Genomic DNA, 20,383 nt, shown 5'->3' with positions numbered 1-20,383 from the left:
CTGCGGAGACAGCGCCTGTAAAAGAGGCAGTGCGCAGAGCTGCCTGGCCACGCCTCCACATAGGAGCTGGAGGGGGGACATGCTGCTACTTCCAGGAACTGCTTGAGGTAAGCGCCACCCGTAGCCTGTACCCCTGACCCCCTCCCATGCCCCACCCCCTGCCCCAGCGCTGATCCCTCTCCCACCCTCCGAACCCCTTGGTCTCAGCCTGGAGCATCCTCCTACACCCCAAACCCCTCACCCCCTGCACTCCCAGCCACAGCCCTCACCTCCTGCACCCCAACCTTCTGCCTTAGCCCAGAGCTCCCTGTGCACTCCAAACCCCTCAGCCCCAGCCTGGAGCCCCCTCCTGCACCCCAAATCCCTCAGCTCTGGCCCCACACCAGAGCCCACACCCCCAACCAGAGCCCTCACCCCATCCCGCACTCCAACTCCCTGAGCCAGCCCAGTGAAAATGAGTGAGTGAGGATGGGAAAAATGAGCAACGGGGAGGAGGGGATGGAATGAGTGGGGGGCAGGGCCTCGGAGGAGGGGCGTGGCGGGGGCGGGGCAAGGGTTGTCAGTGTTGTGCGAGTAGAAAGTTGGCAACCCTACACTGCTGCCAGTACAGCGGTTGTTCTTTGGATGAACAGCAGACTTCAGTCTCAAGGGGCTTTAGCTCCCCACTGGTCACGGCACTCAACAGATAAACAGTGTGAAAGAAAACGTTTCTTTGTGTCTCGAGCTAGAAACCTTCTTCAGGTCTGCAGCCAAACGACTGTGAGAAAGATGGATGGAATCACTGATTTTTACCATAGGGACTAAAGGGAAAGTGCCAGCCAATCCTGAGTAATGGAGAAGACAACCCTACCAGCCTTTTCTCTATCAAATATCCCTTTCACACTTGTGCTTGTAGAAATGGGCAAAGTGGCCAGCCTAGCTAAGGAGTGACAGTTTAATGGGTTACCACATGGAAATCCTGAGTGTGACATTCCACCCAGCCTGGCTGGCATGTGATGGAGGCATGCAGCCTGTATAAAATGCATCTGTCTATATATTCAGGGACTTACACTACATGGACCTGTTGTATAGTCTTGCCTGCAGTGTCCCTAAGTTGTACTAAGGGCTAAGTTGTAATAAATTGAAGGGAGACTTGTTACCAAAGCTGCTGGCCACAGATAGACCCTGTGGTTCTGTCTGGCACTGTAGCTCCTTGAATGACTAACACAACCTGTGCTGACTAGTGTCACCACACAGGGTCTACTAAGTCCTAGCCGGGACAAAGCAGTCATGGGAGGAACTGCTAGTGCACTATATTACTCATTGCTAATGGGAAAAAAATACTAGTTTCCTTCACTAGTCAAGAGGATGGTGCTGTAGTCAGGTCCTGGTGTCAGGAAGCAGCACTGATAAGACAGATGGATATTCCATGGGATCTCTACATTTCTGGTCCCTATGTGCCTGACAATCCAGGGAAGCATACAGGAACCTTGAAAGAGTGAGACGTACGGGAAGATCAGTAGGCAACTGCTTAGGGGATTTATGCTGTGGTCAGTCACCAATCCTGAATTACTTACTCATGTTTCCATGTGACTGTGGGTCCCAAACGCCTATCAGAAGCCTTTAGGTCATTTCCTGTAAATCACTGCTGTAGCCAGAGTAAAGAAGTCTGGAACCTAAAATCACCCACCACACTCTGACCAGTGGAGACAAAGACAGTATTTGGGAGGAGGAAATGACGCCATAAGTGGCTGAGTGGCATGGGCTGAAGGGAAGAAATGAGCAGGGACCGACCGATTAGGTTAAGACAGGAGTACTTGTGGCACCTTAGAAGTACTCCTGTTCTTTTTATGGATACAGACTAACACGGCTGCTACTCTGAAACCTAGGTTAAGACAGTCAATCACACATTTTCCTAGCTTGCTAATGCAATCTAGGGCTGGCCCTGATAGAGTCACTGCTGCAAAGAATGACTGGATTTCTTTAATTGCCTTTTCCTTGACTAGGGAAAGAGGCAGTTTCAAGGTCAACCAGTCGAGGGCTATTGTCATACTATGTGCACATGTGGGATATTTTTCCATAAGAGAAACAGGGAGACCTTAATCTTCACTACTAACAATCTTCTGGGCCTTCTCGGTCACTCTCCAAGCATAGATCAGCCACTTACCTCTTAAGGATTCTAGGTAGCATAATCCAGAAATTATTTCCTGTACTAAGCAATACAGGTAGTTTCACAGGTAGTTTCCATCTGGCCCTTATAGGAGGAGGAGTTTATTACAGGGCTTCTTGTTCCAGTCTTGGCTGTGGGAACACACACTCCTTGTCTTGATTTCCCTCTCACACGAGTGTCACAACATTGCAGCTCCACTGACTTCCGTGCAGTTACTCCTGATTTACCCCAGCGTGAGAGGAGAATCAGACCCCGCGTGCATTCCGGCACCCAGTTCTGCTCGCTGATAAAGTTAATTTTAGAATCTGTTCATCAACTTTAGCAGCAAAGAGCACCTCCATTGGGCTATGCCTGCTTGTGGGACTCTTCATTTGGGTTGCTTGGGGCATTGGATCCCACGCCCTACCTAGAGATCAAGCCTCCCAGCGTTATCAGAGCTCAGTTGAGTTGTTATGCAGACTCACGCCACAGCTAGTAAGAGAATTACACCAGTGCCCTCTGCTGTCCAGAGATCTGCACTGCACTGAGCAACAATGGAGAAGCCTTGTATTTTCCAATGTGTAGGCTGATTGGGTAATTAAAGAGCTGGGCTTGCCACTGCACTTCGGTCATCTACACCTGTTTTCATAGCCGCCTAGTCAGGGATGGTCTCTCATTGAGCCTGAATTCATTAACCGAGCAATGGAAGTCTTACTGTAAAAAGCTTGTCAGCCAATTAAAACAAGGCACTATTGAAAGGCAGCTGCCCCTTATTTGCTGGGTGCAGCATTCAGAAAGTTCAGAGGGTGGAAAGTCCCTCCTGCAGGGCACAAACTGTGAGAGGTAGTTTTAAAAATGCCCAGATTCTAATTAAAATTGGAATTCTTTATGCCACTGGCAGTCATCTTAATGGAAAAGAATGCTAGTGCAAACATTGGTTAGTCCTCATGTGTAAGACTTTTCAGACAGGCCTCCCTCCTGCTTTGTCATTCCTACTCTGTTCTGTACCCTGGAGTCCCAGTTTCCAGGCCCCAGCTGCAGTCATTTACACCAATGTAAAGCGATTGCTGAGCAGGTGTAACATGCACTCATAGCATGTGAGACTCAGAAGAGACCATTAGATCAGCTGATCTGACTTCCTGCATAACACAGAGCACAGAATGTCCTTCAGTTACCCTTGTCCTGGGCCCAATAATTCGTGTCGGAGGCGTAAAAGATAGGCAGCTGAGAATCAGTCCCAAAGGGTACAAACTGGGGATGGTGTCAACTCACTTTTCTGAGACACAAACTGTAGTAAAGTGGTTGCGATAGAGTTAACTGGGTTACCCAAAGTATTGTGGGATGGAGCCATGCTCCACTCATGTTAAGAGCAGATCTAATTCCTACAGCATATCTAGGTTGGAGGCTACCCCTGGTTTCCATGGCAATCTGGCTTAGTGGAAGGTTTGCAGGGTTCGTGAATCCCCAATTTATCAGCCTTGTAGTAGAGTGTATATTAATGGACACTGGGCAGTGAGGCGGATCATGAATGGTATGCATCCGTTGGACTGGGGGAGGGTAGGTGGGCGTGGGGTTGTATAGTAAGGCTGAAGCAATTTGTTCTTTTGTCAATAAGAGATGAGGGTGGAGTGGTGGTGGTCGGGGGCACAGGGATAGGGGCTGTCATCAGTTCAGAAGGCACTGGAAGAATTTCCAAAGTTTTTTGCTGCAAACAGGGAGCACCATTTTCCCCATGTCCAATTGGGGAGAGGAGCACACGCAAGGCCTGCGTCCCATGTGGTGGCGACAAGGCTTGTCCATTATGACAAGGAGGAAGTTATATACAGAGCTGGGTCAACCCAGTGAGAGCACATGGACCCTACAATTTTGTGCACTCTCCTCCTGTTCTTAATGCTTTTACCTTGGCTCAGCTATCAGTGGGTTACTGCGCTCCCACTGGTGCTACCACCTCTTTTTGAAGTCAGTCTTGGCTCTGCTTAGCCAGCCTTTCTCTCACCCACAGCCTGCCTCTTCACCTTCGCACAACTAGCACGCAACTACAAACCCTCCCGTAGGAGCTGCAGCAGGGGTAAACATGCACCTGAGGATCCCACCTATCTACATAGCTTTCATCACACCTCCCCCACACCTGCTTGGCCTTGCCAAAACAGTGCCCCTAAAACTGCTGTACTCTCAGCCTCATGAGTTTGTTGGCTAAGATAGACCTGCTTGTACAGCCAATCTCCTTACGCGCTTGAGTACTTTCCATGGTAAGCAAGCTGTGGTCTCTTCTGTCTGGGCCTTTCAGTTCCTTATAATATCAAGCCTTCTCTAATTTCTTTACTGCATCTTCTTGCTGGATGACAGGCTGAAGAAAATTGGACACTTCAACCACTGATCTGCCTTGACACAAGCTCCCACACACATCTCCCAGAGCATCTTCTAGAGATTGCAAGATCCCCAGAAATAGGGCACAGATATGTTGCACAGAGGAGCACTGCTGCTAGATGGGATGGGGACATCTTTTCCAATCTGTGTGCCAATAGGAGCTTCCTACTACCATCAAATGTCACATTCCACAGTTGGAAGAAAACCTGCGTATTCAAGCTGTTCACACATCAAAGTATTTCTCAGAAGGAGTAGGATGAGCAGGTTTTACGGATTGTAGGCTCTTAGGGAAGAGAAAGAGATCAGAAAATAGGTTGTGAATTGCCTTTTCTTCAGGTCCCCTGGCTTGGGAGCCAATCAGGTCATGACTTGCCATACCCCCCTGTCCTGGTGCTAGTTCTGAAAGAGTGGGCCATTAGCAAGCTTGCCCAGCCTCAGGTTTTGGCCTACGACAGGGCTTTTGTGGAATTTCTCAGGCTCTAAATCCCTCTCCGGACTTTTGGCTCTGCAGCAGTTCTTGCTGCAAAGGCCATGGGTAGTACAACAGTGAGGTCAGGCTGGAGGGTCTAATGGGTAAGGTACTGGACTGAGGAGGCATAGGTTTCATTTCTGGTTCTGTCATAAACTTCCTATGTTACCTTGGTCAAGTTACTCAGTGTTGTGCCTCCATTCTCCGTCTGTTAAATGGGGCTAATGGCACTTGCTCACCAGGGTTGTGGTTTGGAATAGACCAGAGAAATGGGTACTATCTGGGCAGGTCATAATGCAGGCGCCACAAAGGTCAGAGTTCATTTTAAGTGTGTGTGTGTGTGTTATATATGTGTATGTTATATAAAACGAACCAAAAAAACTATATTAAAATTAAGGTTGCAAAGTTAAGCAGCTGAAAATTAGGAAATGCCAGTATTACAGTTGCCTGTGGTACTGTGGAATAACATCCTCAGGGGACTGGCTGGGTCAGGAAAGTGATTAATGGGAGTCTTTGCCACTTTAAATCCAGCTCAGAGAGCAGCCAAAAGTTGTTGGCTGCTTTTTTCCCCCTAGACAGTGGATATAGCAGGGGATTGGGAGTTAGATCAGATCTTGTGGGTTCTATGCCAGCTTTGCCACTAACACTATGGGCAATCTTGTCAAGTAATTTCTTCTTTCCTTTCCTCAATTTCCCCATTTGTAAAATGGGGATAATGATACTTTTCAACATCACAGAGGTGGCTGTGAGAATTAATGTTTGTAAAATGCTTTGAGATTTTCAAAATGCTGCAGGAGGGAAAATTCTCTCTACCACTCATGCCAAAATCCTCTAATTCAAGATCAGCCTTCATCTGATAAACCTGTTTAAGGATCATCATGCAAATGTTCTGGATACAGCACAACATGGCCAGGCCCTCAGGATCTGGAGAACAGGAACACCAGCACCTTCAAAGGATCTCAAACCCCATTACACCACACGCTCCAAACCCCACTATCACTGCATTGAGGAAACATCTGTCACAGTTTAGGGCACGATTCCTCCTCATGGTCCAGCAAGGGCACCCAAGCTAGGCTCCTGCCTCCTCAGCCATCACCTCTCTTTGGTGGAGACCTGAATCTCTCTCTCTCTTCTGATCAGGGTTTTTTCCAGGCTGCACAGTTCCCTGCCTATGCTGTGATGTTCCCAGCAAGCCAGACAGCATAAATTGGCCTTTGTTTCTGATGTGCTTTCTCCTCTGAGGCTATGAACAATTGCCCACCATTTTAAGTTACCACACAATTCTTTCTAAGCAAGCACATTGATTCTTAAAGTGAAAGCATTACAGAGAAAACATATTAAAACAATAAAAGAATTTACACATGTGCTAGCAAGCTTACTGGAGATCACCCCAACTCCAACAAGAACTCTGGTAAGTGATCAGTCCTTCACACCCACACCGGGGTTCTTCTGTGATTACAATTTCATAACAGCTTTTGCTCAGAGCAAGAACACACATGAATACGTCAGTATGTCCTTTATACAACTTGGGCCTTTGATCTTCAGATTCCAGGAACTGGTAATCAGCAGACAATGGTTCTCTCCTCAGGGCATAGCCACAAATGGTTGTGTCCAGAGGTGGAGATTTACATTCACCTTCCCCCAGGTATTTCCTAGGAAACACACTTAACTTTTGTTTATCCCAAAAGTTCCTTCTTGTTTAAAATAGTCATTTGAAGCTCAATTCATTCCCAAGTTTTGCATTGACCATGTCTCCCCCTCAAAGAAGTTACATCCAATCCCAGAATAATACATAAACTTTGCATTCAATACAATGGATTCCAAAGATACTTAAACTTAGTTCAATAAGGTTTTTCTAAGATATTGCAGGAAATGACTCAAACTGTCACAACATCCCCTGAGAACACCATGCACTAGGATAAACTCAAAAACGAGGCACTGGAAGGAAGCCCACAGGACCCACTGTATGTCAAAAGCTAAGACAGACCCCAGAATGCACCAAGAACAGCAAAGAAGAAGTACAGCAACAGTCCTGTTGCCCTCCAGCCTAGGATGCAGAAGACGTTCCAGTCTGGAAACAGAAACATTTGAGTGCACCTATATGGTCTGTGAGGCAAAGGACAAGAGGAACTTAGGGCTCCTAGTAGGGTACAGGCCTCCAGTTGGAAACCCTGTCAACTTACTGGAGGAACTTGCAGAGCTGCTGACCAGCAGAGTACTGGAATCCCCCAGATTCCTTGTTCTCGGTGATCTCATTCTCCACATAGACAAGGCCACTGATACAACTGTATTTGATCTCATGGCTTATGTGGGATTCTGCTAGGCAGTCTCTGGATCCGCACATACGCTGGACATTATCTTCAGTCTAGGACTGGATATTGGAGAGGTCACCAACATGCCACTCTCTTGGTCTCATCACTGCCTCCTTGCAAGCAAAGCTCAGAGCCTTCCCTCCTTCCTGCCAGGACAGTGAGCAACCAAAGTTCATCCACCTCCCCCCCCACACACACACCCCTCCCAAAAGACTCATGAACTCCCTTGGTTTTCATCTCACCTTAGGAGAACAAGACACCCAACTACAAGGACAAGGTGCCAATGAGTCAGTACAGCAATACAATCACCTGTTGTCCACTGCCACTGGCCACAAGCCATCCCCCCAACAATGACCTTATGGCCATGGACATAGGTAAAAATCTCCTTGCTCATACTGATGGATCTCTCTGCAGTTTTGATACAACGTACAACAAGGAATAGAGAGGTTATTTTACCTCAATATCTGGCACTGGTATGATCTCTGCTGGAATACTGTGTCCAGTTCTGGTGCCCACAATTCAAGAAGGATATTGATAAATTGGAGAGGGTTCAGAGAAGAGCCACAAGAATGTTTAAAGGATTAAAAAAAGAGCTCCATCTATTTAGCTTAACAAAGAGAGGGTTAATGGGTGACTTGATTACATTTAATAAGCATCTAAATGGGGAACACATATTTAATAACGGGCTCTTGAATCTAGCAAACAAAGTGACTGGAAGTTGAAGCTAGACAAATTCAGAGTGGAAATAAGGCTTATTATTTTAACAGAGAGAGTAATTAGAACAATTAACCAAGGGTTGTGGTGGATTCTCCACCACTGACAATTTTTAAATCATTTAAAGATTGGATGTTTTTTCTAAAAGATCTGCTCTAGGAATTATTCTGGGGAAGTTTTATTGCCTGTGTTTAGACAGGAGATCAGACTAGGTGATCACAATGGTCCCTTCTGGACTTAGAATCTATTACTCTAGGTACTGCTACAAACACCTATATGACATAACAGGGGTAGATGGCCCAGCATTAGAATCACTCCAACAGAACTCAGAATAAAGATGAATAGCTACTTCTCCTCTACAATATCTATGTGAGTCCACTGGGAGAGATGTGAGATGCCATGGGCTTGGCTGTGAACTGCATGCCAATGCCATTAAGCTGTATGTCTTATTCTCTACTGATGCTACTAGAATGTCTACAGGAAATGAGCTATTGGATAAAGACCAACTGGTTCATGCTGAACCCAGGCAAGACTGAAGAGATGCTGGCTAGAAGGAAAAACACTTTGACGAGTTTGTCAATACCTTGCCTCTACTTTTCGCTAAAGGCACACAGCCCCCATTCGTTAAAGTGGTGTGAAGCCTCTAGGTCTTGTTTAACTCCTCACTAAGTTTGGATGATCAGGTAGCACGAGTATCTCAAAAAGCCCCTGTTCCTCTTACAGCTAGCTAGGAAATGTCGTCCCTTTTTGTACAAGGACCTGGACATACTGATCCACGCCTTTGTCCCCTTCAGGCTGTATTTCTGACCTCACTGTACCTGAAGCTGAACGTAAAGATGGTGTGCCAGCACCAGCTGGTTCAGAATGCAGCTGCCTGCCTTCTCTATGGCTCAGGCCTCAGTGAGCACACCAGACCTGTGCTCAGGCCCCTCCCCTGACACCCAGTCATTTTCCAAAGCCACTTTAAGGCCTTGATCCTAATTTTCAAAGCAATTAATTGATCAAGGCCCAGGTGCGTCAAAGATTGAATTCCAATCTATGAGCTACCCCAACAGCTCTGTTCCTTTTGAGAACTGCATTGTCCCAGCGCCCAGAATGAAGCATATGGGAACTGGGGACACCGCATCTGGCTATGGAACAGCATGCGGGAAGCGCGCTGGCTGCTCGCCATGCTGCACTTTTTCTATGGATAGAATCCTTTAGCCTGAACCAGGGCTGCCAGGCTGCCCTCTTGCACAAGCACTAGTCACTCCCCCCTCCCCCCCCCAAAGAGCAAAGTACTTTATATACACATACCCACAGAGCACGGCTATGTGGCTGTGTGTGCCGCAGGCGAGGGAACCTGTTCTGTGACAACACAGTAAATTGAGCTAATAACCATCCCTTGGCATCTGTAGCCCTTGCCAGCTGATGTATATTTAAAGTACTTTCAGATCTACTGAATGAAGCTCCATGAAGAGGGTTACCATGTTTAACAAATAAAAAAAGAGGACCCTCCACGGGCCCTGGCCCCGCCCCATTTCCCCCACCCCACCCCAACTCCGCCCCTTCCCTGCCCCAACCCCGCCCCATCTCCGCCCTAACTCCGCCCCCTCCTCCCTCCCACTCCCAGCCATGCGAAAAGAGCTGCCCGAGCACTACCGGCTTCACGGTTTGCCGGGCAGCCCCCAGACCCTGCGCCCCCGGCCGGCGCTTCCCCAGCGCAGCTGGCGCCCAGCCGGGGGCGCAGGGTCTGGAGGCTGCCTGGCAAACCGTGAAGCCGGTAGCGCTTGGGCTTCGGGCAGCCCCTATGCCTCCGGATCCTGCACCCCGGGCCAGGCACTTCCCCTCCCGGGCTCCGGCGGCGCAGGGTCTGGAGGCATGGGGGCTGCCCAAAGCCCGTAGCGCTCGGCTCTTAAACAGAGCCGAAGAGTCGGGGAGGAGTAGAGCCGCCGCGGCCGGAGGCTCTGCTCCTCCCCTGACTCTTCGGCTCTGTTTAAGAGCTGAGCTGCCCGAGCGCTACCGGCTTCGGGCAGCCCCGTGCCTCCGGACCCTGCGCCGCCAGAGCCCGTGAGGGAAAGTGCCCGGCCGGCGGCTGGGGTCCGGAGGCAAGGGGGCTGCCTGAAGCCCATAGCGCTCGGGCAGCTCGGCTCTTAAACAGAGCCGAAGAGTCAGGGGAGGAGCAGAGCAGCCGCGGGAGGGGAAGTGCCCGGCCGGCATTTTCCTGGACATGTTCAGCTTTTTGGCAATTCCCCCCGGACAGGGGTTTGATTGCCGAAAAGCTGGACATGTCCGGGAAAAACCGGACGTATGGTAACCCTATCCATGAACCTCCAGTCTGATTCCCTCAGTGAGGTGGTTCAATATCATTATGCCTGTTCTATGTGGGGTGCAAACTGTACTTGAACCTTGAGCCCATGCTACCTTGGTCGTGCTCTGTGAGACAAATGCTTCCTCAGTGAAAATGCACCGAAAGCAGCAGTGTTACAGGCAGATGCCAGTGGCCCACTCTGCAGCTGCACGAGGTTTCTGGTTCCTCAATGCATCTTCTTACTTGAAAGATGCTCCCCTACTGCTTTCCAAGACAGTGAGCTACCAGGCCTCCCCTTCCAACTACAATATAAAGCATCCCTGAAACAAGCCTCATTGCTGATTTTGCTGCTACACCAACTGAGGAAGGTGCTATGGGAAATGGTGTGAGAGGAGACTCCCCATTGACAAGGGAGGCCCTGCCGCCTATAAAGCAATAACAGGCTCTGTATACCCCTCTCTGGTGGGTTTGAATGGCTCAGTTATGGTACCTGTTTCGGTGCAGAACGCGTTGGTTTGAGGGCGAGCGAACATACTGACACCATAGAGCAGTAGATAGGAGTGAAAAATCAACCTGCCAGCAATAGCTTAGCCAATGCCCCTCAGCCGTTAGGTGTAGCACCATATATGTGCCTGTGGGAGGGGTGGCGGTGGAGGGAATGACAGGGAGTCAGTTCTTCCTTTTCCCAAGGAAGCAGAGCGTTTGTAAATGTGGTGTATCAGGGTTAATGCCACACATTCACAAAGAGCATCTCTCCTTCCCCCACCCCCTTATCTCTCTGGAGAGATGCCCATCAGCCAAAGTTGGAGGGTTTCCATGGCAACCAGGCAGCTGGTGTCTAGACACTGTGAGAGATGCCTTGCAATTGAGCTGCAATTCTAGCTCCCCTCAACCCTACCCCCACACACACTTCCACCTTTTTCCTTTCCATTTACTGCACACGTGAATGCCCAATGGTGGAATGGAGTTTCCTTTCCACAGGCTGCGGGGTGTGTGGGGAGAATCCCAAAGCCATCTTCGCCTCAGCTTGATGAAACAAGAAGGCAGCTGCGGCAACAGAGACAGATCTGACTGTCCTCAGAGGATTTAGCTTGGTCAGAAAATGTGAGGCAGCAGACAATTTGGTCTGCTAGGACCAACAGCATTGCCCCTTTCTTCTCCCTGCCCAGTTCTGGGTCTTGGCTGATATGGGGCTGAACACAACACGGAGAGGAGTATCAGGATTGGAAGACCCAAAGTGGAATGAATATTAGTGATATGTGACTGATTGCTACCTTCCCTGAGGACCTGACCTTCCCCCCCCCACACACAACCCTTCCCTGGGACCCCCTCCCCCAGCATGCTCCATGACCCCCTTGCCTGAGAAATCTTCTAAGAATTAATTCAGGGAGCTGCAATTTTCTACTTCCCCATCCACTTCTCCATGATGTCTTCTGAGCTATCTGAGCACCACTGCCACCTGCTGCTGAATGTGCCGGGGATTGAGACCCCCTTGTGTGATCACTAAGGACGCTCTGAGCTCACTGGCTCTATGATGTCACCAGGATCCCTGGGTGGAGGTGAGCTCACAATACTCCCGACGGGAGCCTGAGCCAAGATGGCACTGCAGACGGCCTTGTGGAGAGCTACTAGCCCCACACACCTTTTCCCTCATTTATAAGTGTGAAGTTACAAGAAAGGAATAGTGTGAGTAAGCAGGCAGATTTACACATCATCAGGAATTATACTTCCGTTCATCTGTTTATAGGAAAGGAGTCTTCTATACAATGGACAGACATTTCCCCAAAAAAGCTGTTTTATTGTTCCCTTTCAACTGAGAAGGCGCTCTAGGTGTGCTGTGGGCCAGCTACTGATCTGACTGTAGTGAGTGACTCATCAGACAATTGTGAAGAATAGCAGGATACACTCCCCATGGAGGAGAGACCCATGATAGACTCTGTTTCCCCTCTCTCCAGTATTCAACAGGCCCACAAAGGTCACACAGTGAAGCAGACCGGGCCTTCAAAGGGATAGTGGTTTTCATGGAGCTCTTAACCTGCTACGTGATGTATGAGGCATTTCAGTGGAGGAGGACTGGGGCAAGGATGCATTTTACACAGAGATGGGGAAGGGAGAATGGTATCTGCAGTGGCTCTGAGCCTGAAATGGATTCCATTTCAACAGTCTCAGACTTATCATGCTCTGTCTGGAATTAGCTTTTGAGTGGCTGGATCGATAGGTTGATAGATAGATAGATTTGGGTAGATGGATCCAAACTGAGAAGTTCAGCTCTGGATCCAAACATCATCACAGCTTGGAGTGGCTGAGATCCTGGGTTTTGATTGGGACCCATCTCTAAACCAGAGATTCCAAAGTTCTAAAAAAATATCATTTAAATGGAGCTGCCTGTGGGGTGGAACATGGCTGCCGATAGCAGTGCAGTAGACCCTGCACAACACTTGAGAGCAGTGAAGGACTCCGGAGGGTGGGGGGGGAGGGGAGGAAGGTAGACCACCATTGTGGCTCCCTGAGGCTGGGGCCAGAGCAGAAGTCAAGACTGCCAGGCTGGTTGGATGTGGAATACTGTAATATAAGGAACGAGACAATAATTTCTGAGCGAGAAGCATGAGCAGTAATTCTGAAAACCATGGAAAAGCGACAAAGGCAAAATCCCTGAGTCGGCTGTATTGAACTCAAAGTGTTTGGGTAATTTCTTTTCTCTTGGTGTTGACTATGACACTTTAAAGATCTGTAAGAGAACATAAAGGAAAAAGAAAACAAAACCAAAGCCACTAGCCACAAAAATATGATCAGTGGAGAGGTTACTACTCCTATGGTCACGTGCTGAGGTCTGCTCGAATTTAATTAATCTTGGCAAATCAAATGGAGCTGGGCAGGTCCCAAGAGGCAACATTTACCCAGAAATCCACTCAACCTAATTTCACTAATGTAGGGCAGTGGAGGGACTTGGAGCGGGGCCTGCAAGCTCAGCCATTAGAACGTGGCGTAGGCGAAAGCAGCTGGAAGTGCCACCATCCAATGAAACTGCTGCCTGCCTGCCTAGCTAAGCTTTATAGCAACCGTAGCTGCATATGTTCAAGGCGCTCACTTGCCAGTGGGGTTCTCAGACACAGTTCTCGCCCTTTCCAGGAAATAAATGGAGCACTAAAAGGCAGGAGATTTTTCCAAGTTCATTTCAGCAGGGCTCTGTAATTCAGTTCCATGCTTTACACTCCCTGGCACAGTACCTGGAGGTGATAAGCACTTACCACTGCCAGCTGAAGTTAATAGGGATGTAGGTTTTCAGCCCCTCTCAGAATCAGGCCCAAAGTCCACTCCAGGAGGGCACAGAAATATACTTCAGCTTTAATCTACCAAACAACTCCATAGTTTAATACTGGTGCAAATGCACCGTGTCAATTTAAAGCAACATACTAGGGCTCTGAGGTGGCCCAATGGGTTTCAGAACCAGGTTTTCTCTTCCAAAATCCAGGATTAAAATGAGAGTGGTTGCATCTCAGCTGACTCTTGAGTCTGACATTTGTCCCTAACCCAGAATCACCATACATATGGGAAGAATTCAAAAAGCCACTCCTTCTTTGTCCTTTGGCCTCCCTTGCTTTATTTTTTTGCATATCCCAAGCCCCTTCAGCTTCATGTCACTGCCCTTCCTGTTTCTTCTCAATCTCCTGGCGCATCTATTCCATGTTCTGACATACCCCAGGGCCTCTCCTCTCACGTGCTGGGGCTCCATTTGCTGACTGTACATAACCAGCTTCCCCTGCTCCAGCTGATGGCCTCTCCTGCCACATCTCTAGCTATCTGAACTTCTGCTCCAGTTCCATGTATCTCAGACCCACCGGCCTGTTTCCAAATAAACCAATGCCTCTTCCTTGTTCCTACTCCGCCCACAAAAATGGAGAGGCGGGGTCATGGGAGAAGGTCTCACAATGTCAATGCACTGAATCTTAGCATACCTGGCAGGAGCAAGTGTGGCAGCTTCTGCAGGGGTGGCAAGTTGGCCACTCAAAAGGAGCTGCAGCTGGTGCATTTCAATTTTGAAAAAGGGAAGGAACATTTTGGCTCAATGGGCCTTGCATCTCATATCACTATTTATCCCTATACAACAAGAGTACAATGTGCGTGTCAAATGCCACCACCTGTGTTGCTGACAGGCAAATTACACACCCACACCGCACCAATGTAAATGACGACCTAAGGTGCAAGGGAGTGGAGAATTAGGCCCAATATCAAGAAAAGCCTTCTGACAAGTGACAGCTAATAGATAACTGCTTAGTAGTCTCCTATGGAAAGGGGCGGAAGCCCCTTTGCTTGGGACATTTAAAGTTAGACTGGAGAAATCCCTGGTCAGAACACATACCCAGGAACAAGCGTGCACTAGTGAGAGAAGGGGGAGAGAGAGAGGCTGTTTTACATACTTTTAGGAGTCAGATCCTCAGCTGGTGTAAATTGGTACTGAAATCAATGGCGCTACATCAAATTATTGTGGCTCCCTTATTCCAGACCGAACCAGGGGGCAAGTCAGTCCCAGTATAAGTTAGAGCAGTCATGAGGCCAGGCTGTCAATAAGGTCCCCATGGCTCTGCCTATGACCCTGATACTCAGCAAAGTGAAGGGGGATAGTGTTGAGCCACCACACGAGTTCCATGCCACCTGAGGATTCCCCTATGCCAGGAGTATGACCTGGGGTGAGATCTGCTGCTTTTCAGCCCCTTTGTCCCACTAGAGCAGGGGTGGGAAAACTACGACCCACGGGCTGGATCTGGCCTGCCAGCCGTTTTAAGCTAGCCCTTGAGCTCCTGCTGGGGAGCAGGGTCTGGGGCTTGCCCAGCTCTGGCGCTCTAGCTGGGGTGCAGGGTCGCTCCACGTGGCTCCTGGAAGCCAAGGTGTGGCCTCCCTCTGGCTCCTACGTGCTCCAATGGCCCCTTCTGGTGCTCCAATGGGAGCTGCAGGGGCGGTGCCTGCGGACGGTGCAGCGTGCAGATCCGCCTGGCCGTGCCTCCATATAGGAGCCAGAGAAGGGACATGCTGCTGCTTCCGGGAGCCACTTGAGATAAGCACCACCTGTAGCCTGCACCCCTGAGCCTCTCTCCATGCCCCAACCTCCTGCCCCAGCCCTGATCCTGCTCTCGCTGTCTGAACCCCTTGGTCCCAGCCCAGAGCAACCTCCTACGCCCCAAACTCATCCCCAGCACCACCCCAGAGCTCACACCCCCAACCAGAGCCCTCACCCCCTCCTGCACCCCAACCCCAATTTTGTGAGCATTCTTGGCCCGCCATCCAATTTATATTCACAGATGTGGCCCTTGTGCCAAAAAGTTTGCCCATCCCTGCACTAGAGCAATGCAAAGGGGCCGGAGTGTGGCAGAACATTGTGCTCTGAAGCCTTCTGTTTATCCACTGAGCAAGAACAGCACAAGGTGGCATTAGTGTGAGCTTCCATGCACTGCTCTGCGCCTGCCAGTACCCCACATTTAGAGCCTGGTATTGCATTTCTTGACCACTCAAAACTGTCAATTAAGTCCATAGGTGTTTTAAGTGACCCCCACAGGCTTCAGGACCAGGTCCTTAATTGCTAAGGTACATAGAGAGGTGTTATGACCTAGCGGACTGAGCATGGGGATTGACACAAATTCTAAACAGGCTCTGATACGTTATAGCCTGGACTAGTCATGTGAACCATTCTGTGCCTCAGGTCCCCCGTCTCTGTAAAACTGAGTTAATGTTTACCCACCTCTCTGGGGAGTTGATTAAGTTAATGGTGGCACAGCACTATATACATTTTTACTGTACATAATTCCAATACAGAACAAAATTCCAGGGGTAGTTCTTATGTTGTTTGAACTGGTTCACCCACCTCTAGCTTTTTGAGTGTGTGTATGTGTGTGTGCACGCACGCATGCTTCACCCACCCATCCTGCGTATGCCTGTAAGAAAATCTGTAGACAGCTTTGTTACAGAAGGCTCAGATGAGCCCTTGCAGCGTCTGCGCCGCTAGCAGATAAAGACAATCTTGTGGCTAAAACTCTCCCCTAGGTGTTAGAACTCCTGGGTTCTATTTCCCTTTCCCACTGTGTGACTATGGGCAAATCACATCTTTTTCTCTGTGCTGCCATTTCTCCATCATAAAACCCTCTGCTAGCTGGCACTAGAGATGAGTGGGTGGGGAGAGACCCAACCAATGTAAAATTGTTGTAGCTGCAAGAAAGTTTAGTAAAACCATTAAGATCACTTGACCTGTTTGGGCTCCCCAGCCCTGCGTGCATCCCATTTAAATCAACAGCCTATTTCACTCCCTGTTGATGGTTGTAGTTGTACTAATTAATGCAAGGGAGGCCTTGCAAAGCTGTTGGATTTTGTTGCTTAGGAGCAGGAGAAAGCAAACATGTATATGCTTCTGCTGGCTGGAAGTCTGCAGCCCCAGGTACAAGGGCGGAGTTACTGGGCCAAGGTGCTGCCCAATAGATTTTCGGGGGGGAACTATTACAGTAGGAACTCATTGTGACACTTGGGTTGGGGGGCCGAGCAGCGTAAGTGCAATAAAAGCACTTAATTGGCACACGAGGCAGGGGGTTTGCACACATTTTAAAGGCTATCCTTAGGGATGTAGGGTTAGGGAAGGTATTTAAAAGAGCAAGGTTAAGGGGTCTTGGCTGTTTGCCAAGGTTGGTAGTAAATGCATGTCTGCCATCTGATGGCACTGAATAGCTTAGCAAAATTGAATTGGTCTCAGTCCAATCCTATGACTATCCACGTGTCAAGAGGTATCCTCACTGATGTTCGGCAAGGAGTCCTAGTCCAGTACAAGAAGTGAATGGGCTACATGTGACCAAACTCCCCTTTACAGGATGGTCACTGCATTTCAGTGCTGAGGCACATCAGTGGGGGCAGGGGAGGGAGAGGAGAGGGTTTGCTCTGCCACTGCCCTTTCTGCGCTTCTTGCACTGCTGAACCAAGCACTTTAGCTTGCAGTGGTGTCAATTCACTACCTTTCACCAGCACTACACTAATATGAATGGTTTTAAAGAAACGTAACCAACCCTATACACACAGAGGGACAGTCCTGAAGTCAACCATTATGACAAGTGAGTCCTGGAATCTTCTATCTGTGTGCTCACTATTTATGGTCCTGATTCTCCACTCCGTTGTGTCTTGTGTAGTCAGTTACTGTTGTGCAAAGCAGACCAGATCCTCCAGTGCATTACGGCAGCTTTGTGTCACAAACCACAAAAGTGCAAAGTTGGCTTTATAGCCCCAGCGATCCCCTAGGCTCAGAAAAGATGCATGGGTGTCAGAGATGCTTCAGCAACAGTTCACTCAGGTCCCCTTACTACAGGAGAATGGGCTGGATGACCCAAAAGCAGGTCCATTCCAACTTAAATCATTCTACTTCCATCTACTTTGTCTCCCCCCTAACGCCCCCCCTCCCCTTTCCTGATCTCTTGTCTAATACATGTCTAGAATGTCACTGTTTAAAGTATTTTACTTTAACATTTCATGTTAACTGAGGGTGGGTGAAAGTTGTCTGATGGCCATGGAGTATGACGGCTTCCAGTCACAGAACTGGCACAGCTCAGGCAGATGTATCCTTATAGAGAAGTCCTGGAGGAGGGATTAGAGAATGAGAACCCTTCTATAACTTCTTATAGCATTTAATAGAAAATTAGCTCCCTGCTATAGATTTCTGTACTTAAAAAAAAACAACTATAGATATAGGTTCCTATTTGCTATTCAATTCTATAGGGTTCTAGAATAATTTCCGCAGAACTCTGTCATGTGTATAAAGAACCTTGGTCTCATCCCTATCAAAATCTATAGGACGTTTCTGTATAGATAATGTAACCTTCCAAACACTTAGGAGTGAGTGGAGAGTTCACTCTTCATGGCCTACTTAAGAGTAGACTGGGGAAAAAACATTAGCTAATGTATAGAAGGAAACAACCTGCAACTGGCTCTAGGGATCGGGCAGGGATTTAGGATAAACTAGGTGATCAAACAGGTGTGTTGCCTCTCTACAATTGTATTTGTATGGTTGATTCACTCCTTTAGCCTTTCTGTTCTGGCTCCCTAAATTAGAACGTTAATTAGTGCTTATCATGGTGTTGGTTTGTGTGAAGCATACACCTGTCCACTAGCATCTGGACAATATAAATTCATTTCACACAGTGACCCACACACGTGCCAGATAAGAACTCTCAGATTTTGGCCCATTTGGGAACAAGGACCTGGAGTCATTCAGGCCCTCTTCAACAAGCATGTGAAAAGTACACTGTAGCCAGCGGCGGCTCCAGGCACCACCACTCCAAGCGCGTGCCTGGGGCGGCAAGCCCTGGCGGGGGGCGCCCTGCCGGTTCCTGTGAGGGTGGCAGTCAGGCAGCCTTCGGCGGCATGCCTGCGGGAGGTCCGCCGGTCCCACGGATTCAGCGGCAATTCGGCGGTGGGTACGCCGAAGTTATAGGACCGGCGGACCTCCCACAGGCACGCCGCTGAATCCGCGGGACTGGGGACCTCCCACAGGCATGCCGCCAAAGGCAGCCTGCCTGCCGTGCTTGGGGTGTCAAAAAAGCTAGAGCCGCCCCTGACTGTAGCTCAGGCAACTAACCCTCACCTCTCTCTTTCCCCACTAGATGCTGTAGAAGAAACCAAACCTACTGAAAGTGCCCAGCAGGAAGAGGTGAAAGAAGACGAGAACAAGGCGGACCAAGAAAATGCCTGAACATTAAGAAATGACTCCCCACTGCCCCTCCCTCCCTCCCCCTTTCCTGTATCCTTCTTCCCGTGCCCACCCCCAATCTTGATTCCCACCTCCTGCTCGCCCCTGTGGGCCTGTCCGTCCCTCCCCCATCCCACTTAAACCCTTTTTCTCTCTGTGTGGCAAACATTTAAAGAAAAAAAAAAGCAAAAAAAAAAAAAAAAAGCAGGAAAAATCCCAGTCGAACAGTGTGGCTTAAACATTTCTTTGTTTCTTGGTGTTGTTATGGCGAGTTGTTTGGTAATGATGATGATCCAATCATTTTGGGAAAATTCTTGCACTGTATCAGAGTTCTTTGATCTGGAGCGTGCGTGTGTTTGTCTGCCCGCCGCGAGCGCTCTCTCTCTCTCCCCCCCCCCCCCCCCGTCCCTCTCTGTTCCAAGTGTGTGTGCAATGTTCCGTTCATCTGAGGAGTCCAGACTTACCAAGTGAGTTAAAAATGAAAAAAAAACAAAACATTTTTCTTTTTCTTCCTTTTTCAATGTGATGGAATGAACTAAAGAGAACAAAAAAACAAACAAACGCAGGAAAATTAACCCCCCTCCCCGTTTGTTTTCAAAAATAAAGCAAAATGTGCCAATTAGCGTCACGCGTGGCTCCAGGCTCCTTTTTCAAACTGAACGACGATGATAATAATAAATAAGAATAATGATCATGATACCACTGTCTTTGCGTTTGTACAGCGCCGTCCGTCCTGATGGAGCATGTCCGGAGATTCTTGCTGTGGACAACGTGTTGGGTGGAGCATCTTCTTCTCCAGCCAACACGACACAGCAGGATAGTGGTGATGCCATCAGAAACTACTCAGGGAATTTCAGGGAGGTAGGCTGGCATTAGGTTGGATTTTGGCCTGGGCATCAGGGTTAATGTGCTGACTCCTGCATAAAACACACCAAAAAACCCAACCTCCTGTGGGACCCTTAGGGTTTGATCATGACAGTCACTCAACACCGCATGGTGAAGACTCTAGGGTAGCTCAGGTATGGCCACGTGCAGCCTCGAGGCTCTAAGCTGTGGCCCTCAAAGGTGACTGCATTAGGAAGAAAATCTGTGTTTGATTAGGAATTGACAATGTGCTCCCTCAGCAGGCCCTGTACCATTAAAAGGAGATGTTGCCTCACAGCTCCTCATCCCCAAAGGAGCAGCTCTGAGGGTGAGCGCAGCAGCGCTCGTTGGCTGCTCTCCCTTCCTGGTGCAGCAGCCCCCCTGCTGCATTGTGGGGCGGGGGCAGGAGATAAGTTCTAGCTGCTCCATGGCCTGATTTGCTGCTGGGCCCCAGGGAGAGAAGCATCAGAGCTCACATAGCTCTGCCTGAGCCCAGGGCAGTAGTTCCAGTATTTATTAGGGCCTC

At 48.9% G+C, this 20,383-nt stretch overlaps 1 protein-coding gene across 1 annotated transcript in view; it reads left to right on the top strand.

The window, feature by feature from the left end:
- The window catches only part of GAP43 (growth associated protein 43), a 74,606-nt gene extending 54,916 nt beyond the window's left edge, over positions 1 to 19,690 (top strand). The window contains exon 3 of the mRNA XM_054043646.1: positions 18,908 to 19,690. Coding sequence (XP_053899621.1) covers positions 18,908 to 18,996 — 89 coding nt within the window. The 3' untranslated portion in view covers positions 18,997 to 19,690. The remainder of the gene's footprint in view (positions 1 to 18,907) is intronic.
- Positions 19,691 to 20,383: the final 693 nt, after the last annotated feature.

The sequence above is a fragment of the Malaclemys terrapin genome, chromosome 1, assembly GCF_027887155.1.
Source record: "Malaclemys terrapin pileata isolate rMalTer1 chromosome 1, rMalTer1.hap1, whole genome shotgun sequence".
Taxonomy (NCBI): Eukaryota; Metazoa; Chordata; order Testudines; family Emydidae; genus Malaclemys; species Malaclemys terrapin.
Note: the sequence above shows the minus strand (reverse complement) of the source record. Positions and strands in the feature narration are given on the sequence as shown.